Consider the following 24611-nt stretch of genomic DNA (forward strand, 5'->3'; position numbering starts at 1 on the left):
TGGTTTGAATGGCCGAAAAAGAAGGCACAGAAACAGACTGGATATGTTGTTTTTTAATTGTATCATGTATTGATTTCCATTGTGCAAGATTTGTAAAAAGACCCATTACTCAGAAGTGCATGTAGCTCTGGCGATCTGTGACTCATTTTGTTGGGTTTCATCACAATTTTGATAATATTTTACCTTAACGAATGTTATCTTTATCATCCAATCTTGATTCCTTAGAAAAGTATGCCTTTGACATCCTCAAGTGACCTCGTCCATTTGCTACTGTCTGCTACTAAGAAAATAAGAAAAGAAAAATAAAGACAAAGCAATCTCGCCAAAAACGTCTTTATCGCTGTAAGTCCTCTTGAGACTCCATCAAGGCTGTATAAACACAGTCCTGATTGCAGATAGGAGAAATAGCCGTCCAATCCAGGGCTCGTTCAGAAGAAGATTACCGGAAAATCCTTACACAAACCATGTGCAAAGAACTCAGAATTGAACTTGTATTAACATTGGTGGTTTGGTTTTTTTCACCGAGCTTTGCGCTTCAGAAAAAGAGGTCTGAAATTTTCCAGCTGGAAAATTTTTCTAAGCATTTTTTAAATGGTTAGGCCCTTTGGCCCGAACACAAGGCCAAGAGCCACTTGTGGGTTTCAAACCAGAAAGGAATAGAACAAAAGAAGTCTCAGAGACAGAAACTATCTGTTCACAGTTCTTTTGAACTGTAACAGATGATGGGTTGAAAGGAAATGAGATACAGAGATAAAACAGGGGAAAATCTTGATGAATTTCTTGCAATAATAGCCTTAGAAACTGTAACAATGAATGAATGTGATGAAACAGCCAAATAAAACACAGCTCGGGATGCCAGAAAGTTACCTTAACATTAGCATCATGATTAGAATTTTTGACATAAATTGAACACTCCAAAAACTGTCAACATAAAAGTGCAGGGCATAAAACCAACAAATATTTTTTAATCTCTCTGTGTTTTGTACAATGTGTAAGTTTCACAAATTCAAAGTCTGTCCTTGTAAGTTTCCACATCAAAATGAAGCTACACTTCTATTTGGAAGCACAGCGAGAGGTAATTCCTTTTTAATTGTGGTGAGGGATACAATGTCAGTTGGGCAAGGAGATGGTTCTGCTTCCCATAGTAAACCAAGACCACTGATCACGCAAGTTCCAAAGAAGAATGTCACAGAGTCGACAAAGATCTTCTTTTCAAAGTTCTGTCCAAAATTATTTCATGAATAATTTTTGTTCCGCGTAGATACATTTCTCACAACTCACTGGTTTATTATACACTTTAGTACAGAAAGAAAGGAAACAGATTACATTTACTTTTCTTGCATGGATAAAAGTTATACACTCAATAAGTTAACAGTGGAAGTGGATATAACAAACAATTACTGTATATATAGTACACAAAGTTATTGCACATTATGATTTTTTCATCTCACTACCAACCAAAACTGGGCCAAATTTCATAGAACTTTTTAAGAAACGTTTTTGTACTTGGCACACATAGCAGATTGTCTTTTCACAGCAATGGTTAAGCAAGCAACTGGTAATCAAGCAGACAGAACATTTACAGCCACATACTTAAGTTAATGTTCTAGTTACCATGACATCAATTCTTCGGAAGTGATACCACAGTCGTAATAATTTGGTAAATTATCCTGCATATCCTGAGAAAGATTTTATCTGACATGGTCCCTTCAGATTTGCCCATCATTTTCTTCAATATTCGCAAACAAATTTGGCTTAAGCAGACCACTAAGCAACCATCGGTGAAATAACACTGTGTTAAAGTTGTACTTTTTTAATTTACAAAAATTAGGTTATTACTAAGCAGCGCTATGAAATTTGGCCCTTATTATATAAATAGATACATCCAACTGAAATAAGATACACAACTAAATGCTAACAAACCTCACTGCGAAAGGCTTTAATCTTAAGAACCATGAATCTTTTGGTAAAAGTTATTTGCCAATTTTATTAACCCGCTTCTCCTGATAATAGCAGATAGTTTCTGTGCTGGTATTCTGAGTTTCAATTATACCCCCATCAGATTAGCCTGCGATATGTTTCCTCTATTCAGGACAGCTCATACTCGGTCCAAAAAGTGAAGTCAAATGCCACTTTGTGACAATTATCCGCACACTTATCACATTTCTCCAGAATATTCTTAAAATTTATCCACTTTACTCAAGCTTAGTCTCTGAAAATCAATTGTAAGGTAATTTTTAAGTAATTATACAAACATTTGAATAAATACATTTGTTACATATATGCTGTCACTCACTGACAAACGTACAACTTTCTTTTCATTTTTCTAACATATATTATTTATCTTTTATATTTTGTGTTTGTATGAAAAAACGCAGAGGATAAGTTTAAGCTGCCTTTTTAAAAAGGTACGGTGAATATAAAGGCATGTAAGATATAAGGTCTTAAACTGGAATATACTTCCAGAAATTAAGACCCTTGGGATTACATTCCCACAAAAGGTTGCTTTGTGACCTGAAAGCAACACAAATGTCAGTTTTTGGACCAGTATTTTTTTTTCAGAGAAGACTGTAGATTGTATCAATAACGGAATGTTAATAAGTACTGGTGGTCCCACTGCAGTGAATATAACATTCAAAGTTACAAGATGAAATTCTGGGGAAATAAAAAAGCGTATGGACCTACCAAGTTTCATAATTTGCATTTACAAATTCAAAGTTGTATTTGGTGTGGTTCTGGATCAAATTAATCCTTTGAGTTGCACTTTTTTCTTTGAAACAGTCAAAGAAATAAGTCTTGTTTAAATGACAAACGATTTTGATGTGTTTTCAAAGATTGAACTTTGCCAAATGTTATCTCGCATATAAATCAGCAAATCAAACTAAGACAGAATACAATATTTTTACACTGCACATGCCACATTTATATTTATAAGCAAGTTAACCGGGCAATGTTTAGTTGGCTTAACCTTCATTGAACAATTGAAGACACCACTCGTTAATCGATGGTCGGCCTTGATTGCACTTGCTCTATTTTTATACTAACATCCACTGCACTTTACTTTTTATAATTATATTACTAGTATGTTACAGCAATGCCAGATACAGATATAAATATTCATATATAAAGATAAGTATTCAACACTAACAAAAATGGAGATTATATATATATATACTATAGTATACTCTATTAACAATAAATACAATATCAACCACACGTATAATTATATATTTTGGTAAGTTCACATGGGATTTCGGTTGCTGTGAAACATAGAAGTAACATTTCAAAGTAATTGGTTTTTTTTTTTAATTTTGGTGGAATGATTTCACACAATGGAACACCATTGTCATGTTTGAAGTTTATGTCATTATTACAGCCTCCAAATGTTGGAGAAATAAGGACAACAAATATTCCAAAATAAACTGTTAAAACCCTTTTTTGACAGTGTACTCCTCCCTGTGAAGAATTTTAAAACTTGTTGGCCGAAGTTCAATATTTCCAAAGTGTTTTAGTTTGTATTTGCACCCCCAAATAAGAAATTCATGTTATTACAAAAATCTTACTTACCATCAGTGGTTTTGGATGTCGGTATACAAAAAATGTTGTTATTTTCTGGTTATAAGAATGTTACGGTGGAAGTACAAATGTATGCATATTTCAAATGATAACATGTTAAAATAATAATAATAATAATAAATGAAAATAAAAAAGAGGGAAAGAACAACAAATACCAGCATCATCACACGTATGCAAAGTAAATAAGCAAGGGCAAACTAAAAAAAAACTTTTTGTTTTGATGTTAATTGAAATCTGAGGGAACTACGGGTTTCAATAAAGAAGCTTCATGATGCTTAAAGGAATCATAACTGCACACGTTTGTTTAAAGGGCTTGTTCTTTTCTCCAGTTGGAAAATTCTGACAATTTTGCACTGAAAAAAAAGCTCAATTTATTTTTTAAAGACCTGAACCCACTACATGATGGTAAGCCAGCTTACTGCATGCAAGGAGAAAGCAGTGGCAATTGAATGACATGCTTTATCTAACTTATTGATATGTTTCTGAGGGTTGGAGAATATCACATCAAGTTAACGACTTTGACTTGTGACGTCAGTCTCGGATTTTGTAACTCACAACAGCCCCTTCATAAATGTGACTGCAGTCAATATGACAAACTTTGGACCAAAAAAGTGCTGGAAAACTGATATTTGTTTGCAAGTGCCTCCTGATCAGGCAGTTAGATCAACTGAGCAAGGAGTATTAAGTCACATAACAAATATGTATGGTAAATACATGTACTAGCATATGTTTAAACACTTCAATTAACAACACAATCATTGATACTCTATCGTATCTTATGCAAATGAAAATCACACAAAAAAATACAACTTTTTTTTTCAAAACAAGCATTAAATTAAGTACCAAAGTAAGAAAGTAAAAATTGTAATCAGAAATCTTGAAAGAACACAAAACTGTTTAGTTCAGTACATACACATTATGTACATGTATGTACATCAGCCATAAAAAAAAAAGAACAAGACAATGACTTGATTTCTTTTTATTACAATAGAGGCAGGACGACAAGGTACTTGAACACACACTTAAGCTATGAATATTACTCACTCCATAATAAATACAATTGCACTATGCAGAATTGCTAAGCCCATCTTGATTTTTACAAGGATTGGAGTAATATAAAGGAAAGGTAAATTATCACATTAATCTAACATCAAATTTTTGAGTAAACACGTATTTAATGAAGCTTATTGAAGTATTGAACATTTGGAACCCTGATTCAGATGTAGTCACACATCGAAAGTTATTACAATGTATCTGTCAAATGTCATGTCAAAAGAAATGCAAGTTGTGTGCCCAACAAAGTTTAAATGCATACAAGTATGTATGCATTCACCTGACAAATTTAACGTGCTGTAGTTTGGACAAACTAAAAAATAGAGCACACAATCTTGGAGCAAAAATCTGTTTCAGGCTAACGGCACTTCAGAGTCATGATGAACTTTTTTTTCATTAACTCTGCAGTTGTTTTGAACAACTCCAATAATCTTTCGCATGGCGTCACTCTTGATTATTCAAATTGTGAACGACCCTGGAATGCCGGTCTCAAACGGTTCTAATCCATGCATTCAATGCTCTTCAGCACAATACAACTTATACATGCAGTGCTAGCAGACAGCAAAATAAAATAATGCGTGGGAGGAAAAAAAATACAGAGGGGGACATCAAGTCTTGAAAAATGTCTCAAGACGATGACTGTGAAGTGACTCGGGGAGGAAAAGAGGGGGGTGGGAAGAAACAACAGACGGTTGACAGCTTTGATACAATTTACTTGCCGAAAAAGCTGGTAATTTTCTCTGTGAGAGGCGTGAAAAAGTTCATGACAGTGTCGGCCAGACCTGAATGAGAGAAATCCAAGACAGCGAAAAGAAAGAAAAGAAAAAAACAGAGACCGTTTCAACAAGATGTCGAGATGTCGTGCAAGCTAAAAAATATGTTATGTTTGCATTAAATGCTGCTCTACTACTCTACTATCACTGTGTGCTATTACGTGAATAATAGGAACTACATGTAAGACTGATTTCAATACTGCTTTCTTGAGATTTTTTTCTTAAAATAAAGGGACAACCATGATTAAAAACTGATCAAGAATGAATTTTTCTTGACATCTTTTAAACAAATAGTATTTTTAAAAATTGACAATGGCGACCGTAGTTGACATACTTAAGAAAGAGATTTCTTAATACCTTATAATTACACTTGGGAACAGTGCAAATCAGTCTTGTTTTTTTTTACAGATCAGAAAGACCACCAACAATGGATTAAGTTAACTTGGTCACATGAGCACCAGTAAAGTGTTCAAAAGGTTGCATTTTCATGAGATGGAATCTTATAAGAGGTTGCATTTTGAAATCCTGCTCAGGAACGTTATTCTTTGCTCAATTTGAAATTATATTTTTGTCCAAAACGCAAACAATTACACTCTAAATATCCTTAAGGAGAAATTTTACTATTCCGTAGGGATAGTGTAGTTGCTTTTTCCCATTATTTCATAAGAGCAAATGAAAAAGTATAAATTCCTCCCCATTTTAAGGACCCCCCTCCCCCAATATTTACATTGAGATATTACATTGAAATATTTGGTAATGTTTTAGGCTGCCATCTTTCATTTTTACCAAAAATATTCAAGCATCACTTCGACCTGGCAGTCACAATTTGAAAGCCGCATCACACATACACCATCATGCATGATAGTACTACATGATACACCCGTTACTTTGCCATTCAATTCATGCATATGAATGCAGTCAGTCAATCTGATTGGTGTATTTATGATGCCATGCACAGACTGTTTTTCAGCAAGTCCCTGACAACCACGGTCAAGCTGCCGCAGTGGTAGAGGGCGCTATCAACAAGATCAATCACAGCCAGTCTTGGAAACTTTGGCACTGGGACCCAAAACATTTTGTGCTGATGGGAGACTTTCAAGACGTTGGTGGCAGCAAACACACCGGTTCTTTTTTCCATTGTTTGCGATATATTGAGCACGCGCGCTTTAGCTTAAACATGACGTAAACAATTGAAAAGGATCGGTGTGTTTGCTGCCACCACCGTCTCAAAAGTCTCCCATTAATGCCTCACACACGAGTATTAACTTGAATATGACACGCATGCTATATGTTTGGAAAATCTCTGTGCCAAAGTTCCTAATGAGACTGTGGTATTTGATTCATCATATCGATACTGCCCTGTACTGTCACATCAGCTTCACCGTGCTTACCTGGGATTGGGGACGAAAACTTAATCAAATCTTGAACCAAGACTACTAAAATACCAGTTGTAGTGATAAGTTCACAAAAAGACAAGAGGGAGTCAGATTGGCACGGTGATGCCATGGAATTCCACACAATTTAAATCCCACCTACATGGATTGGGTTTTCAGTCCCTGTCTGTTTTACCGGGGAAACGATATCTTCCCACTGCTAAAATTGAATATTTCTTCATCCTCTTCTCTTTTAAGGTTTTTTTAAGTCTCACAAGATTCAGTGCTTGTCTATGCTTGGATGCTTTTGAGTAATATGCCCTTGTTTTTATGAGTTTATGACAAGAAAGAATTTTAAAAAGTAAAATCCAACAACTGCATCAATAGAGAGTCTTGGTCTTACTTACAAGAAAACAAATAATTTCAATCATATTCTTTACTTATGTATTCGGACATTTACAATTACATGTACAGTAAAACAGCCATTACTACTTTTCCACACTACAAAATGGGTACCTGTTTATGTGCCCGAAAATATTCCTTGCTTCAAAAACATCACAGGACATGGATAACATGTAAATGAACAATACCACCAAAAAAAATCCACAGATCAAATCCTTTGCCGGAGGTAGCAGTGAACAAATAAAATCAAATCAATTTTAAGCACGTCTACGTTTGTTGTTTTCCTGATCATACCCTGGCCGGCAAGCGGCCAGGCGACAGTTCTTTGATGCCCAGGGGCCAGGGATGGCATTTTGCAGTGAACGCATCCCTCTCGGAGAGAGAGCTGGGGATTTGCGGTTATAAAAGGGTGGGCTTTACTTTCCGTCTGTAAGTGTGGATCTTGTTACAATTGATCAAACAGAATGGGAGTAGAAAGACATTAGTTGAACATCATGTGGTGGGAGGTTTTTTTCCGGGTTTTTTTTCGTTAGGAAGACACTTTCTTACGTGGGAATTTCAGTGGGCATGTGTAAGATTTTACCAAACCGGGTGAAATCAATCTTTTGATCATTGTTCATGAATGACAACAGTTTCTGACTCATTAGACATAAATGTATGAAGTCAGAGACGATTAAAAATCACAATTTGCTCTTTGCTCATCCTGAATAAACTGGTAAAATCGTAACAAAAGTACACATTAAAAATCTTGACATAAAAACTCAGTGATTGTAGAAAGCTTGTTAAAATGATACAATTTTGCATTTTGTAAACTCATTTGCATTGTTCACATTTAATGGTTAATTCACAAAACAAAAATGTTTTTTTTTGTCAAAGGTTTTTATGCATTGGAGTATAAGATAAATGTATAAATTTTTCGCTAATGTAGCAACTTGTTTTAAACGGTCAGCACCTTATGCAGTGTAAGTCAATCTATCATCGTTCAAAATGACAGATCTACATAATTCAAAATGTTGTTGTTGTTTTTATTCAGTTTCATTTCTAGTGCTTACGTCATCTCATCTATTCAAAAGAATTAAAACAATGGTGCAAGGAACAATTAATGTCAAGAAATTTTGCACCAAGATTTTTTTTTCAACGATCACGAACATGTGCTGACATACATGAAAATGATATGCACGTACATATGTACGTGGGTCAGATAAGGAATTTTCAGTGGCGTCCAAAATCCTACGAAACAAATCCTAGTTTAGAATACAACAGATGTGCGGGGCTGAAAACAAGGCTTTCCCCCGACCACCCCTCATAATGAGATGTGGCTGTAAGGCCTCTCTATCATACACCTGTACCGGTATGCCACGGTCGACAGACCACTTATTACAGATCGAGTCGTTTGTATGAGGTCACAAGACAATTTACATTATGTACGCCCAAGATGAAGGATCGACTGTCTATCATCTAATCTATCGATGACGTTCACCGCCCGAGTTACGGTGGGAAAATGTAATTTGCAATGTTAAGAGGCAGACAAATATGCAAGAAGGGATTATATATCTTTATAGTGGGAAGCCATTAAGGTTTAGGCCTGCATAATAGGCATCTGAGCTGACAGCACAGGAATGAATCATCCTCAATTGTAACGTGCGGTTATAGATTTTGCAAAATTAAAGTAATGTGTTTAACTTCTGCTAGAATAAAAACATGTATAATACATACCTGTACCATATTGTCTTTGCTAAATTTGCATTGTTTGTGGTTCAGATAATAATTATGCATTAGAAAAGAGAGGCAAAACTTTAAAATCTTAGACATTGCTAGAAATATATTTCAAACACTTACAAATTCCGAGATTGTGTTTGGAGACTCTGGTGGAATTCTGTTGTGTGTACAACTATCCCAATTTTTTTTTAAATGTACATGTATACATTTTGTATAATCACCCCTTTACATGTACATAGGCCTATCGGTTGCAAATTGAATGTATAGCTCTGTTTTTAAATTTAGATGTAAAAACAAAGTGACCATATGAATGAGAAGACACATAAAAGGCATCAAACAAACCAACGGACTGCAGTAGTTTGGGAATAATGTTCTCCCAACCCACATTTCTTCAGGCTTCAATTACATTTAGAGTCACTTGAGAGGAACTGCTGTGGGACAAATCGCAGAGTTTCCATTATCATGATGACGAGAACTAGAGCTGAAATAATTACATGCCTTACAGACAAAGTTATTTACAGGGAGATTTGGTCAAATTTGCTTGATTCTTTGAGGGATTCCAGGCACTTTTTTAACTGGCTGGTTGACATTAAAATCTTTCAGAGATATAAGGAAAGAATTGTTTTGCTTTGTGAAAACAGGTTGGTGACCCAAATTCCATGCAATGTACTGCTTGGGAATATCTCTCTGGTGATTTTGCCTTAACGCAGAAATTTGGTAAGCCTGAATTTGTATTAAAGGGATTCTTTTTAAATGGAAACACTCACATTTGGAGAATAAAAAGGAAGATTGTGAAATCACAATTGCAGCATGATGCTGAGTACTTGCATCTTTTTTGCAAGATAAATATCATGCACATCTGGGCAATGGAAATAAATCTACTGTGTGTTTTTCTTTTCTTTTTACAGAGTCACCCTTCACAGGTGAGGGCTACTCAAAGAAGGGATAGAAAAGGAAATCTAGGAAAAAAAGAAAATATAGACTGGGACAGATCAAAATCAACAGAAAAGCTGCAGGTACGTGTAAAGGCATTCCATAGTAAGGCAGTGCGTGGGAAGAAACACGGGTGAATACTTCTTAGAATTTGCTTTGGGAACAATGACTGTATGGTGAATGGATTGAGTATTAATAATGTATCTCGTCTTTGAGTACAGCTACTGCTTAAGGGGGTACAGGCCTTGATCAGGTCTGGCAGTCAAAACCACTGCTTCAGTAGTTTCTTAGAAATTGAGTCAATCCTTTTAAACTTTGTGTGAATTCAGATCCCCGACACAAACGTCCATTAAAATTGACTGATTGTAGTACCCCCTGTGCAATTTGATATAGCCAGCCGACCGCAGAAAACTAAGTGGTCAAGTGGTACTGACATCTGCACTGGTAAGCAGGAGGTTACTGGTTAGACTCTCACCTAAATTAGCTTGTCAATTGCTTCTCATAAACTCCTGCACAGGAGAGTCATCGCTTAGGGACAAAACCCAATACAGATTGGGTCACTGCATGATGTTGTGGGAGAAGGATAAACTGTTTCGCCTTCAACAGATTGAGCAGGATAAATTGTGTAATATTCTAAGGAAATAAATGCCTCTATAATTATCCCTAACCGCCCTGAATCCTCCAAAATCGTTTTTGCAAATTGGAGGAATTTGCAGGATTGAGGTTACATGGCAAAAGTGCGTTGCTGATTTCGGAGTGTGCACTGTGTCGAACCTTGTGGCCGGACCTTGTGTTGTTTATGCTCAGCTGTGCATAAATTTAGTCCTTGATTATACTTGACATCCTCCGCACTGCTCCAAGATGTCACTGCCTCTGCCTCAACCTATTGACAGTCATAGCCGGAGGATTTTGCAGGATTCAGGCAGTGGTCACCCCTCCATGGACCATATTCAAGAAATAACAGAGGAATTTGCAGGATTGAGGCTATATGCTATTTTTCCATGAGGCCAATTGGAGCATTTTGCAGAATTGAGGCTACATCCTAGCAAAAAGGCCTAGGGAGTTAGGGTTAAGTCTAGATTCTAACCCAGTCCTTATCACTGATCTCAAAGTAAATATCGAGGACGTCCCTACATACATGTACCGTACATAAAACAACCAACGCCAATGAATAAATATCCGCCGGCCCATCTGTATTTCACAATAATTCAAATGCCATAATTATCTGCTAATAATTCACTGTGCCGATTATTATTGACTGCCGTGAAAAATCTGGTCAGTATGCAGGGAGGTACTTCCTGAACACTGAATAGAGATATGCAAAATTCTTCACAATTGTTTATCAGATTTATCTCATCTGAGTGACAATACATAAAATGTACATCACCTACATGTATGTCCAAAGACTTACAAAATTTCAAAAGTCCTTCCCAAATCCATACTCAAATTGTAGCTATATGGCTTGCTATGTGCAATCATTTCTGATGTACATTATCATTATTTCCGAATGCTCAAATATGTTGATAAAACATGAAAAGATTTTTTTCTAAGGGAATATTAAAACGTTTTCTGTTCTTAAGTTCCAGTACTGATTCTCACCACGTATAACAGACCAATATAAACAACATTAGAACACTTTTACAGTTGGTGAAACACGGAATCACCAATCACTTTGAGCCTGCACACATAAAAACCTAAAATCAGTTTTTAAATTTTTTACAAAGACAAGTTTGCCTTAGTGCCATGTGAATAAATCTCTTTTGTGAGTATGTGTGGTTCTGAAAATAATCTTGTAATTTTTTACGACAAACTTTGAAGGAACTGAACGATTCTTGGCATTTTTAGTGACCATGGGTATGTAAGTATACACGTAAGTATGGTCACACAAACAAAGCAAGCACAATGGCAAGTTTTTTACAAAAGGGTCTTCCCTCAAGAACTTTCATGCAAGAAGGTAAAATGTGAACCAAACATTCATATATATACCAAATGGAGAGAAAGGATGCACAACATCGTCACTCCACACTGAATATTTGCCGAAGCTGGGTTTTTTTGCAACTACAGAAAAATATGAGTTAATTGCCACTAATTGCCTAATATTTAAGTTATATGGTACAACGAGTGGTACCCTGTACGTATGCAGGCTTCATGCACTAAGCAAAGTGGGCAGCCAGACTAATAAAGGATATTTTGGGACAGTAACAAATTTATTAACCTTTAGAAAAAGAACAAACTGCACATTATAGTTCTATAAAACTAAACTCAGACTATCTCTACATTGATCTATTTGTTCAAGGCAAACAAAAAATATTTCTGCTTGGACAGTGCCATGTTGGAAACACGTCCCAGCCAAGGTTTTGTAAACCTTCTTAACAACGAACAAGATCAATGTAAGTAAGCCGCATCTGAATTACTTCATTGGCTATGGCTAGGAGTTACACACACACCCCTGGGATCAGCTGAAGACGCTTCCCATAGATGCACCTGGCCAGCCGTAGCCACGTAATTTGGATGCAGCTCTTGTATTGCAAAATCCACTACATGCTTACAGTCATGTTAGTCTGGTTCCTTGACCTTATGATTCCCTGACATATACACAAATTAGATTGTAAGTCGGGTAACCGTCACATTCAAAATAGAATGTGAAGAAGCCAAGTCCTGCTTTCATTTCATAGCACACATACTCTACGTGCACTGAGGCCTAAATACAGATACTGAGCTCATATTTTCAGGACTGATAACAATTAGCAGAAATGGCAGAAATGTTGTTATTAAAGTAAACCATTTTTCAACTGGAAAAATCTGAGCAATCACGAACGTATCTGGGTGCCAGCAAAGATATGTTCGGAAAACTTTGTTAATTTTTTGTTGGAAGCGGGCAGGATCGTGCTCGTTTTGGTCATGTGACACAGGCGCTTAACTGACCTACGATTTGTCAGAATATTCAGAGTCTTTTGGTCTGGGAACCAGACTACTACATAATTCTAAAGGAAATCAAAGCAACAACATAACCCTGCTAGCACACCTTGTTCCTCCTCCTCCTCCACAGCACCGCCTCCCATTGCAGCTTGCATCTCAGCCGGCGTTTTCTTCTTCCGAGAGATCCTGCCGGCGTCGTCAGGCTCTGGTTGTTCTTCTTTCTCAAGTGTTTTTTTCTTCAAGCCATACTTGTTGTTTGCAGGGGAGAGAAGAATCACGATCATTAATTAACCTTTTTTTTTTAATCATGCACACTGAGTACCGGCCCCCAAATGATTGCAAAGGAGAGACATCAAACGCATTGCTGGCGGCACCTGACTCTCAAGGGAAGAAACTGTGCACATTCAAAATAAACTGTTCACTTCGCGCCACATGCGCACCAACCAGTACGTGCACCAGGCTCTCCAACGTGGTCAGTGAGCACCAACACCATGTATTGTTTGCAAACAGAATCCATAGCAGATACGTCAGGAGAGCATCATTTGGTTTGGGTAGATACAAAAGAGTTAATACCTAAACGGTTTTTAAAAAATGGGCCAGTTTACCGTGTGAATTGATTGTATATAATAAACTGTTAAGAAACCTGAGCTAATTTTCTGAAATACCCCACAATGAATCCTCATTCTGGCCAAATCAGCGCATAAGTGGTTATTGTCATGACGTCACCATGTAAACCGTTTAATAACGTGCATAAATTTACGTAATGCCGCGCAGTTTTCACCCACATGTATGTTATTGTTATCTAACCATGCAACGGCGCTTTTTGTTTCCATTTTTTTCTGTGAAAACTGGCCCTAGATACACTAGATATAACTTGGCATATATACCTTTTCTCGTATTCTCTGTCTCTCCACCTCACGTTCTGCCTCCATCTTCTCATGTCGCGCTTTGCGTTCATTCTCTTGCTCTTGCCGTTGCTCCTCAATCAGCCGAGCTTGTTCTGCCTCTTCTTCTGTGACCTCCTTACCTCCTAGGTTGCCAAGCTCTCCTGGGGTGGCAAGGAGGAAGAGATGAGAGAAGATGATTAAATCAAAAAGGCCAATTTCAAGGCCAATTTTAAGGCCAACAGAAATCTGTTTAGCACAGACAATATTTGCTTAAAACAAAAACATGTTAACAGCCAAAATGCCATGCCATGTACCTTACACTGACTGGTGTTGACATGGGTTCTGGGCCGATGTTTGTTCAGCAGGTTTTTTTTCATTAATAAGAAGCTCTGTGACAATTGGGTAAGGGTTATTGTATTGTAAACAACATATGCACAAAACAAGTTTGCATAATCCCAAACGATGCAAACCATTGCTCACTTTCTAACTATGTCTTATAATTTATCAAGTCTGTAGTCGGCCAAGATTCTCTCTCCCCCCCCCCCCCCTCCAATTTTTCCAATAAAACACCAACTCTTTTTAATTACAAAACACCAAACCATGAAATCGGGCCCTGAAACGCATGCTGAGTATTTGCTTGTTATATTCTAATTGCTGGTCCACTAATTTGCTCTTGTTGTTATCATTAGCTACTAAATTGTTAATGTTTATGGTGAGGGTTCAGGAAATCGTCAATTTTACAATCAATTCAAATGGCAATCATCCGAAATGAGTAAACATGATCATTAGTGATAAGTGTTTATTGGTTTGCAGTCTATATAGGCCTATTCAATGGCGACATCATATTTGATCATATAATGTACTAATATATTCATTCATACACTTACATGTTGTAAAACATTTCTTTAAAACCCTTAAATTTTCTTGGTCTTTATTTCACCGCAACTTCAAGTGTATGCAGAGGATGTGGTTTGTTTGCCACACACAATATTGTAGACACGATTTCTGCTACAAAGCAATTTACAGAATTTATGCAATTTATGAAAATCTGCAAAATTTATTAAATTTACTAAATTTAGCAGATATTAAACACGAATTTAAAAACAGTGGTGATGTTAAATTATGTGAGTACACACTTGTAATACCTTGTGCACAGCAGCACTATGCGTCAATTGCAACTAAGAATTACATTGGCAGATCAATAGGATCGTCTTATATTTTGTTTCGACAGCAGGTACGGAAGGCACGTACACATCTGCCTTATTAATTCAAATGAGATGCGAGCGGTCCCCAAATGTGTCATGCATGCAGGCCAACGTAATTAGCAATACGAGTATCAGGATGGGAGTGATGCTGCATATGGGTGTGCATGCATGCACAGCCCCCCTGGCTATAATATTGATATGTGTACCGTACATGAGTATGGTTAGGACTACTTCAAATATGTGCTTCTTTCAGCAAACAGTCTGTAACGTACAATGTTCACAGTGTACATTATGTGAACACTTATGTACATGTACATGTAACTGGGGAAATGTTGCACATTGGCTTTATAGGAAAAAAATTGGAATCGAATCCCCTCCAAAAAAAATAATAATAGAAAAGCTACATTGTACACTGCATGTCAGCTGCTTTTTAATGTCTTTGTTGATGCCACTAAAAAAATGGGGACAAATTCTCCAAAAATACACAGACTTGACCAATTAATTCAATAAAAATGAATATCGTGAACTCCAGTAGAAGTATAAGAATCCGTCAAAGTGGGTCATCCTGAATTTGGGGTCCACTTTTTTCTGTCCCTGTTAGGCCAACATTTTAGGATGTTGAAAAAATATCTCATGCACTCATGCAGTCGTGATCAGAAATTGATTATGAATAGCAAACTACCTACCCTACGTTAGAAGTCATTATTAATGTTGCTTGAGTGGCAAAAACAACAAGGGAACGGGGACAGACAAATGTCACATTTTGGACCCTGCATTAATAGAATGTGGATATTAAGTAAATTGCCAATGTATTTTAAGAAGAACTGTTCCACAAATGGAAAGGGAAAAACTCATGGCATGCAGCAGACAAGGCATTTAAATTTTATACAATATTATTTTTTATTAAATGCTTAGACATTTTACGATGTATTTATACAGCTGGGCTTGTTTCCATATATAAGGGAATAGAACAATTTTAAAAGTAGCTATTTAAGTATAAATAGCCTGACAGGGTTATTTTTGTGCGTCAACAACCATAACCCTTGTTTTTACCAATGGCAATTCAAGGACTGTGCTCTAAAATATGCACTTTTGAAAACAACATCAACTGTAAGAAAAACAGGAAGAATTCCTGTAGATAGTATTCCCTTGCCTGTCACAGGTACTCTATATGATAATCAGACAAGATACACAGACAAATGTCATGTACATTTTAAGTGACTCATCCAAAATAGCTGAAGAGGTTTTTTTTGTATTCCATCCAATTTTTTCGAGCGCCAAATCAAAATTTAAAAAGCAAAATTTGTCTCCAAGTCAGATATTAGAATGGACAAATTTTCAACATTTCCAATAATGATGTTAAAGATGTATACTCTCCAATTTTCACCACAAACAAAACATTTTTTTTTTAAATTGCTATTTTGCTAAGAAAGTTTGAACGAAAAACAAAAATCTGCCTACAAGGATGAGTTATAGAATAAATTCTCAAGGAGTTATACAGTATGGGCATGTCTTAAAAACAACAAAAACAAAAATGCACAATATTGGAAAATTTATAAGGCCTGTTTCGTTGTCATATAGTGCGCTAAAAAATACACAAAAAATAAACAATAATATCTTAATTAGTGGTCTAGGACGGCCTCAGCATATGTCACTATTTCATAAAACAAAGAGCTCATTAGAACGTGGGGAGAGGACAGCAATTATGCAAAGTTGGAAACACTCACAGGTTAATCAACATGTACATGTATGTACATGCCTTATTGCTTCGGAGCAGGCAACTGTACAACAGAATCTAGCAACGATTCTGTTTGCGATTTATGTAAGCAGCAAGAGGCGGATCGAATCATCTTTATCCCACAATAATGCCTGCTAGAGGATCAGTATCGCGACGCTGCCTTGGCAGATAGAAAACGATGCAATCGGGGTCTCATGCGACACGCCTCGCCTAGGGTATAGGCGGCAGCTAGATTTCAGTACAGGATTGACTCTCCACAAAGACACCCATAAACTGCATAATGTCGGGTGGACAACAGGGCCTTGCACAGCACAAAAGACCTGCCATGAGGCTCCCCTGTCTTGAATTACCAGATTGAATTCGCTGCTTTTCTTAGAACTTTTTTCCTAGGTGACTTGGTACACCTGAGGATAATTCTTCAGATATAAATGGAATCAATATCATTTTTTTTTTTTGCAGCTGTTGGAATGAATAAAGAGTGTTCAAATAGATACTTCAATGCAGGGTTACAGATATTTTCCACCAAAAAAAAAAAAGAGAGAAGATATATTGACAACCACTTTTAAATCTATGCAAGCAGCCAAACTGTAATTGTATTTTTGCCGACTCTCACAAGATTGGATAAATGAATTTGGTAATTGATGTAAAAAAAACACAAAATACAAACACTTAAAAAAAAAAAAAGAAACACGGATACACTTCAAATAATACATTCTTCATTCAATTTTCTCCTACTACAGAAATGCAGAGCGCCCCAGGGTTACAAAGTAATTAGCCAAAAATGCCAATATCTGGGGAATGTTGAATGCCTAATTCCAGGCTCTTTCAGAACGAACTCCTCAAGAGGTTTCTACTTGCAAAATTTCCTGAAGCTCAATGCTTTGTTCAACTAGCAAGGGATACATGTAGCTGTAGATTTCCTTGTTTTTTTCTTGTCACTGGTTTTTTTTCCCTCTTTTCTTGTAAGCAATTCAACATAATAGTACTTGTCCTTAATTCCTCAGCATAAAGGACAAGGAAGTTATATTTTTCTCCCTAAATACCGGGACAGATATATATATTTTTTTACAAGCTTTTGTATGCAGAAGCACTCCAGTTTAAAAATTGAATACAGTGGGATCTGAAGTAAGGACTTCCAGAATACTGTACCAGCATGGTTACAAGATTTAAAAAAAGACATGTACATCTACCGGTACATCTACATATTGCAATTTATAATCCAAGGTTACACATCATTAAAAACTTCCACTTTATAATGAAGCTATTGCCATGAACAATTATTGACTGGCTTTTTGAAAGACTTCAGTCTTTCAATGCAAAGTGGCATAATACAAGCACTATGAAAGTATAAGTTACATACATGTATCACAGTAATCTTCTACACATTGCATTATGTATCCATCGATCAATGAGACCTATATCAAACAAAAAGACTCTCTTGAATGGCAGAGCCAACTAAAAAGGGAACAGTAGAATGTCCAGTACAGTTTGCTAAAAAGTCAGTATACATGTACATGCACCGAACGTGTAAGAAACAATTATAGGATGTGATTTTACATTATTAATGCAAAAAAGTTTGAGATTATAAGATGCACATTTTTATACGTATGTGCAATGTTATCCAGAAATTTAAAAGCATTGATGCAGAAAAAAGTACTTCTTTGTTTTTTTATTTTTTAATTCATATATTCTGTAAAGACTTTGAAATGCATACACAGATTTTACAAACAAAAGAAATATTAGTTTAAGAAACTACTTTTAAATACGTATGTGAAACGTTTTTTGAAGAAATCGTTCAAGTCCAAGTGAACGAACTGGCTGACTGAACTTCCAGTTTGCACTGAAAAGAAATTTAATATTGGAAATGTCAAGAGCTGACTTGCCCTGCTCCAGTTGCAAATGTCAGTGGGTGGATTTCAAATGAAATGCCGACTAAATGACAGATATATGGCACAGAATTTCCCTGTATTATGTCTCAGTAGCTGGCCAGAATCGGTATTCCTTTTCTGTTTTTTATCTAATCGATTTAAAAAAGATATTTTTTTTTACTTTTTAAAATCTAAGGGGAAAAAGGAAGGAAAAGATTATCTTGAGTTCTGAGACCAGTGGGTTTTTTTTAATATTATTTTGAAATGGTTCCCCAGAATTTATGTTTGTAAGCAGACAACATTCCTGCAATGGTTGGACATACACGTATGTATTGTGAGCACTCACTATGTTCAGCGTGTATCTAATTAATGAATCTATTTTTAACCTGGCAACACTTAGAAGGGTACCGGTATTTTCATCAAAACCTTGGAGAAGGCAATAGGAACCCCATATGGCCACAAAGAAAGTATAAGGTCTTAGAATGCATTTTTAGCATACAGAGCTTAGCCCCAAATTAAAGGAATGCTTAGTGATAAAATGCTGCTTAGGAAATAATCAAGTCTGCTAAGAGAAGCCAAGCTGAGGACGTTATTTGAACACAGATTTCAGCTGCTATATCAATTATTTTTTTATTTTAAAGGCAAAATTTTAATTACATTGCGCTACTAAGCACAGATCCTGCTGAATACAGAAAATGTTTCCTTGGCAAAAAGAACCTTTTAGCCAAAAAGTCATGCAATACTAACTTGGTTGTTGCAGCTACAATTATTCAGTTATATGATAAATCAATCATTGTCAGTTATTTGGTAACTTCTTTAGCTTGTCATTGAAAACCACAATTTCAGGGCTTCATTTTAGAAGACACAAAAGCACCAGGCTTTTTTTCGTAAGTAAGTGGGCTAACCATAAAGATGAACTTGTACATGTATACGTACATTTGGACAATCATGTACCTGTAACACCAATGTTTTGAACCAACTAATGCAACACTAAATCAGCCACTTAAAAATGAATCGAAAGTTTGAAACTGTCATTTAGAAGGAACTTATGAATTGATCACAAAAATTATTGTATTCTTGTGGACCTGAACAGAATGCCATGGTCCAGTGGTTACAGTGTTGGACTCGTGTACGATGGTGCGTGGGTTCGAACCCTTCAGGAACATGGTGTTTGTGCCCGTGGGCAAGACACTTAACTACAACTGCCTCTCTCCACCCAGGAGTATGAATGGGTACTTGTGAGGGTAGAGACCGAATGAGATTGTTTATAGGATGTAAAGTGCTACAATGTATTACAATTATTACTTAATTAGATCTCAGCTAATCTTTTCCTAGCACATAGGTGTAAATTTACTAAGCAACTTTTTTTTGCTTAGGAACTCCATGAAATTGGCTGTTATTATGTGTTAGGTATGTATGTATAAGATTAGTATTTATAGGAATATTTATGCATTTTTTTTTAAGTCTTAAATTATAGAGTTATACTGGATTGTTGAAAATCTTGAAAACAGATACAGAAAACAAGCATGCCACTAGAAGTACTGAGATGATTGGTTAACTGAAAGCATATAGCAATTATGCAAATTAAGGATCAATTGTAGAGATCTCAACCAATCACAACAAAGGTGACACTGAACCACTTAAAAGAAAATGACAAATTGAAAAATTGACTTATGCAATCCTTGATTCTGACATGTGTGTGTTTATCTCCTCAGGCAGCGTAGCCATTGGGCTGTTATGTGGTATTGTCAGGGCACTCACTTCTGACTTACAAATCCCAAATGATACTGTACGTGAAACTCAATTGATTTTTATAATTAGATTCATCTTTTAAAAATTCTTTTGCATTTGGCTTGAACAATCTTTCTTGAATGATTCTTTAAACATATGTTTTTTTAACACAGCATTAGGGTGATGTTGAAGATACATGGCTAAAACTACATGTATAGAATTTGTTAGTTAACACAAACACATTTATTGCATAATTTTTTTTCAAAACTTGTGACAATGTTAGTGTAAATATTGTTGAATGAGTTGAGATCTCTGTTGGCAAGCAAGTCCGTGCAAGAGCTGCCTGTAACTCACCAATTAACGCTGCCATTTTGGCCAGGAAATCGTAAAACTGATTCTACAAAACCTGAAAGCCAGAGGGCTTAGCAGCAATCGGTGGAGTAAGGGTGTTGCCTCTCGCTACGCAGCATGAGGAGAACACACCACAAGAACCAAGGATTACTCATCAAATATTCACATCAAATGCAAGACAATTCTTTGTATTTTTTTTTACCTTTGACGCTATCTAACTTGTTCCCCAAAATCATCTTGGCTGCCATGCCCGCCATCTTGGGAAATCAAAGACGTACGTGCCGACGCACTTCTTAAATCAGAAATGTCTCAGTTCCCACGAGTCCCTGATCCGGTACAAGGAAATAATTACCGTGCCAGAATGTCCAGGGACCTAGCTGGGGCCTCTGAGGCAAACAGGGAGATCTGGTAACGAACGAGGATAGAAACGGATACATGATAAAAATGATCAATCTTTTCAATAGAAAATAGAGATTGTCTTCAGCACTCAAGTGCATAATATCTTCCCCACTCAAAAGACTGAACACTCAAAAGACTGAATCTACCACTGAAAGTTAAATAGTTAAAGTCTGTTTTGTTTTGTTTTGTTTCTTAGATGCTTCATTGGTTTTTGTTTTCCATCTTGTGTTAGTTAAAACATTTACAAATGTTAATTATTAAACACCTTGTAATAATTACAAGGCAAAAGTACTTGAATAAACTGCACAATTGTACAATATTCTTTGCTACCTTTCATGAACGGTCTGCTTTGGGGCAAATTTTCACACAAAACAAAATCCAGTTTACAAACAAATCAACCATTAAACAATGTGAGTTGCAAAATAATTTATTGCAATCACAAAAATGCAAATTAAAGTCCTGAATTCAAGAAGATTACAATGTACTTCAAACTTATAAATGATTGGTCAAATGAAAGCCCGGTGGGAAAAATTCCATGCTACTGTGAAAATTAGACAAATTATTCTGAAGTGGAATTATACCTGGTACTTTTTTTCTTACTGAGCGACAGTCTTTTAAATAATAAAAAAAAAAACAGTATCAAGATATCATGGCATATTATCGCTTGTGACTGGCATTAAAACAATGCCGCGTTTTTTCCCCCACATATTAATCATTAATGAAAACTCATTACTTCAACATTGCAGAGTTGTGCTGCATTTATGCATTTTGTTTACATTCTGTTCTCGAGCACTCCAAATCTGAAAGGTTGTTTTTCATTAAAGGATTTGAAGAAAATATAATTTCAGCCACATTCTGAAGTGGAATAAACATTAAAGCACTTCACACTTTAAAATGTTAAACATTACTCAAGCCTTAGGCGAGACAGTAGAATATGCCTATTGGAAATCGCCCAGCATAATTTTATGTGTCCAATTTCAACAGCGAGTATTTCTTGTTGGGATGGCATTCGATATTAACTCATCAAACCAATACACTATGAAATGGGGGGGGGGGGGGAACTGGACACCATCTTTCCAAGGGGCCCTGTTCAAAACTGACATCATGGTCAATGTCAGACAATAGGTGACGCTATTCAATTTCAAAATTAAACAGAAAACGTAAATATAAGGGAATTTTATATTAAACCCACTATTCAATCATGGTAACTTTTAGGGCTGTGCTTTTCTACGGTTGCCAAATTTCCAGATGGGGTCGACGATTTTTCATAGTCGTGGCCCCCATCTGCCCCCCCCCCCCTCCTAACCCTCTTTGGAGAGTCAAGATTTTTTTTTTTAAGTATTTCCTAACAAAATTGGAAATGTTTCTCAGTCCCAGATACATGTGTTTTCACAATATTTGCAATGACTGACCATTATTCAGATGATATATGAAGAAACTCAGGTTGCAATATTCTTACCTTTATTATTGTTAATCAATATCAGGCCAACATGTTATGGCTTTGGTTGATCACAGAATATTGTGCTTATGACTACCATTCTCTGCTTAGAGTCTTAGTCTAGAGTACAGAATGACGGCATGTCATGCAGCAGATCATGTGGGCAAAACTCCATTCTAGCCTTTGCCTACAACAACTACACGTATTTCATAAGCACAGCAATAAAAATGGGCCTCAGATATGTGTGAAACAGATGTGCCCCTATCACCATATCATCGTCATGGTTACGCATCAATCCATATCATGCTCATCCTCGTATTGTTTTCTAGTCATACATCACCATCAAAAACCATTGATATCATCATCAACATTATCTCTACACCTGCAAATCTGAGGTCTCCGCTATGTAATATCTGCATGTAGTACAGTGCACTGTATCGTTTTGGCAGAGCTATGTAAACAATAGGATATCACTACCAAACTGCATCATCGCAAGGTGCACCTGCACCACGCACCGTGCGACCGCGTGTCCTCCCCCATGCTCTCCCCCGTCATTTCAACACCCCGGTAAACAAAATATATTCAGCCCCACACTCACCGAAATTCTAGCCAGCTAGACCTCCTGACAGAACACCACAAAATGCAACCACCGCTGCACTACACAATCCTCCACAGCTTAAAGATTCGCAGCAAGCCTGCTCAACATCCCTTCATCATTAAAGGCTTATCCTGCACGAGAAAGACAGACGCAAGTCGCGGCAGGAGGGGGAAATGCCGTACTGTGCGATCGATGGCTCGACTGACTGAGGCAAAATCTATGCAGAAATTAGCTCGACGTGCTCGCTGTACATGCTATGTACGTACTATCCACGTACGTCGCGTGTGCAATGTTGACATCCAACACATCCAATGAAAAGTGTGACATTGGTCGATGACCCCTGCTGTTTCCGCTTTGGCGTGGCGTCATGCATAAATTATACGTAATTAATTAATTGGCCAATGATGGCCTTTGTCAAATGAGATTTCGTCATACCTTGTTTAAAGTGATGTATTTTGCTTTCTCGCAGGTACGGTACGTCCGTAGTAGTCAAGTGGCCAATTTTTGACAAGATCGTGACCGACTGTCCAAAGCACCAAACTTGGCATATTCTTATAGCAATAAAGAAGATATTTAGAAGCGGTGACACCTGAAATTCTGTTGAAAGGGTTCCTAATTTGCATAAATCATATAATTAAATTACTGTCGTGAAATATACATTCCCATATTTATTTGGGGGGGGGATCTAGGCTATTTGGGGTATTCTACTTACATATCCTAACTTAAATATCATTTTCAGAAGCATACCAGTGACTGGATAATGATAAGGACAGTGATCCAAACTGACTACCATTATACCCGAGAGTCGCGCGCATTTACCTTTGCATCATTTACCTTAAATTCAAGAAGTCTTGCCAAACCTCAGTATTGATGAGCTTCAAATTCACAATGTTTCTTACTGGCACAGTTACCCTCATAAAATATATGGAAAATCATGTGCACAATGATAACATCATAATTATCTCGTCACTTATATGCTTCTGAAAATGTTATTTTAAGTAAGGTTATGTAGAATCCCCAAATATATACTTTTCAAAAAATAGAAACAAATAAATAATATCCCGAAATATGGGGAAAAGTCAATTACACGGCGGCTATTTACGATTTATGCAAATTAGGTTTGTGCACCCTTATAATTACAAATAAATAGAGCATTTATAAAGCGCTTTTAACAAAGATCAAAGCGCTATACAAAACTCCAAAGAAAAAAAGAAAAAAAAAAACAAGAACAATTAACTTCATTCAAGAATAACTCAAGAAAACCAGGGGACAATGTGAGGTAAAGATGAGGCTAACTGGAATTTCCACCCTATTCTCCCCTCCCAAAAGAATTCGAGGTATCAACCCTACTAGATATCTTCTCTAGGGCCATTAGAATCTATCTGCCAAGTTTGGTGCTTTGGACCAGTCGGTCACGAATCCGACCATAAGCCACCTGAGTGGCAGACGTACGTGGGTTGGGTATTTAAAAAAAACAATAACAAAATAAAAGCACAAGTTGGTGCAAACTCAAACAATAATTTAGCTAGCGAATAATGAATGCAGTTCCCTCGCTGGGGCCCTGACGAAAACCCTGAAAATTAAAAAAACATTTTGGTAAAAATATTGAAACACGTGAAAAGCTCAAGTCTGACTGCTCAGCAGCAGA

At 36.6% G+C, this 24611-nt stretch overlaps 1 protein-coding gene across 2 annotated transcripts; it reads right to left on the minus strand.

The window, feature by feature from the left end:
- Positions 1-1262: 1262 nt before the first annotated feature.
- LOC119739826 (complexin-like) lies at positions 1263-23238 on the minus strand. 2 transcript variants are annotated; one of them, XM_038214913.1, is made up of 6 exons: positions 22964-23238; positions 20881-20933; positions 20532-20636; positions 13636-13796; positions 12855-12996; positions 1263-5411 (listed from the first exon to the last, which is right to left on the minus strand). In XM_038214913.1, exons 3-6 carry the CDS (start codon positions 20545-20547, stop codon positions 5341-5343), a joined length of 390 nt encoding a protein of 129 aa, XP_038070841.1. In that variant the 5' UTR covers positions 20548-20636; positions 20881-20933; positions 22964-23238; the 3' UTR covers positions 1263-5340. The 2 variants fall into 2 exon arrangements, with proteins under 2 accessions (XP_038070841.1, XP_038070840.1); XM_038214912.1 differs by lacking the exon at positions 20532-20636 and having other exon boundaries at positions 20731-20933; positions 22964-23236.
- Between the last annotated feature and the right edge of the window lie 1373 nt (positions 23239-24611).

Source organism: Patiria miniata, unplaced genomic scaffold (assembly GCF_015706575.1).
Source record: "Patiria miniata isolate m_02_andy unplaced genomic scaffold, ASM1570657v1 HiC_scaffold_4, whole genome shotgun sequence".
NCBI lineage: Eukaryota > Metazoa > Echinodermata > Asteroidea > Valvatida > Asterinidae > Patiria > Patiria miniata.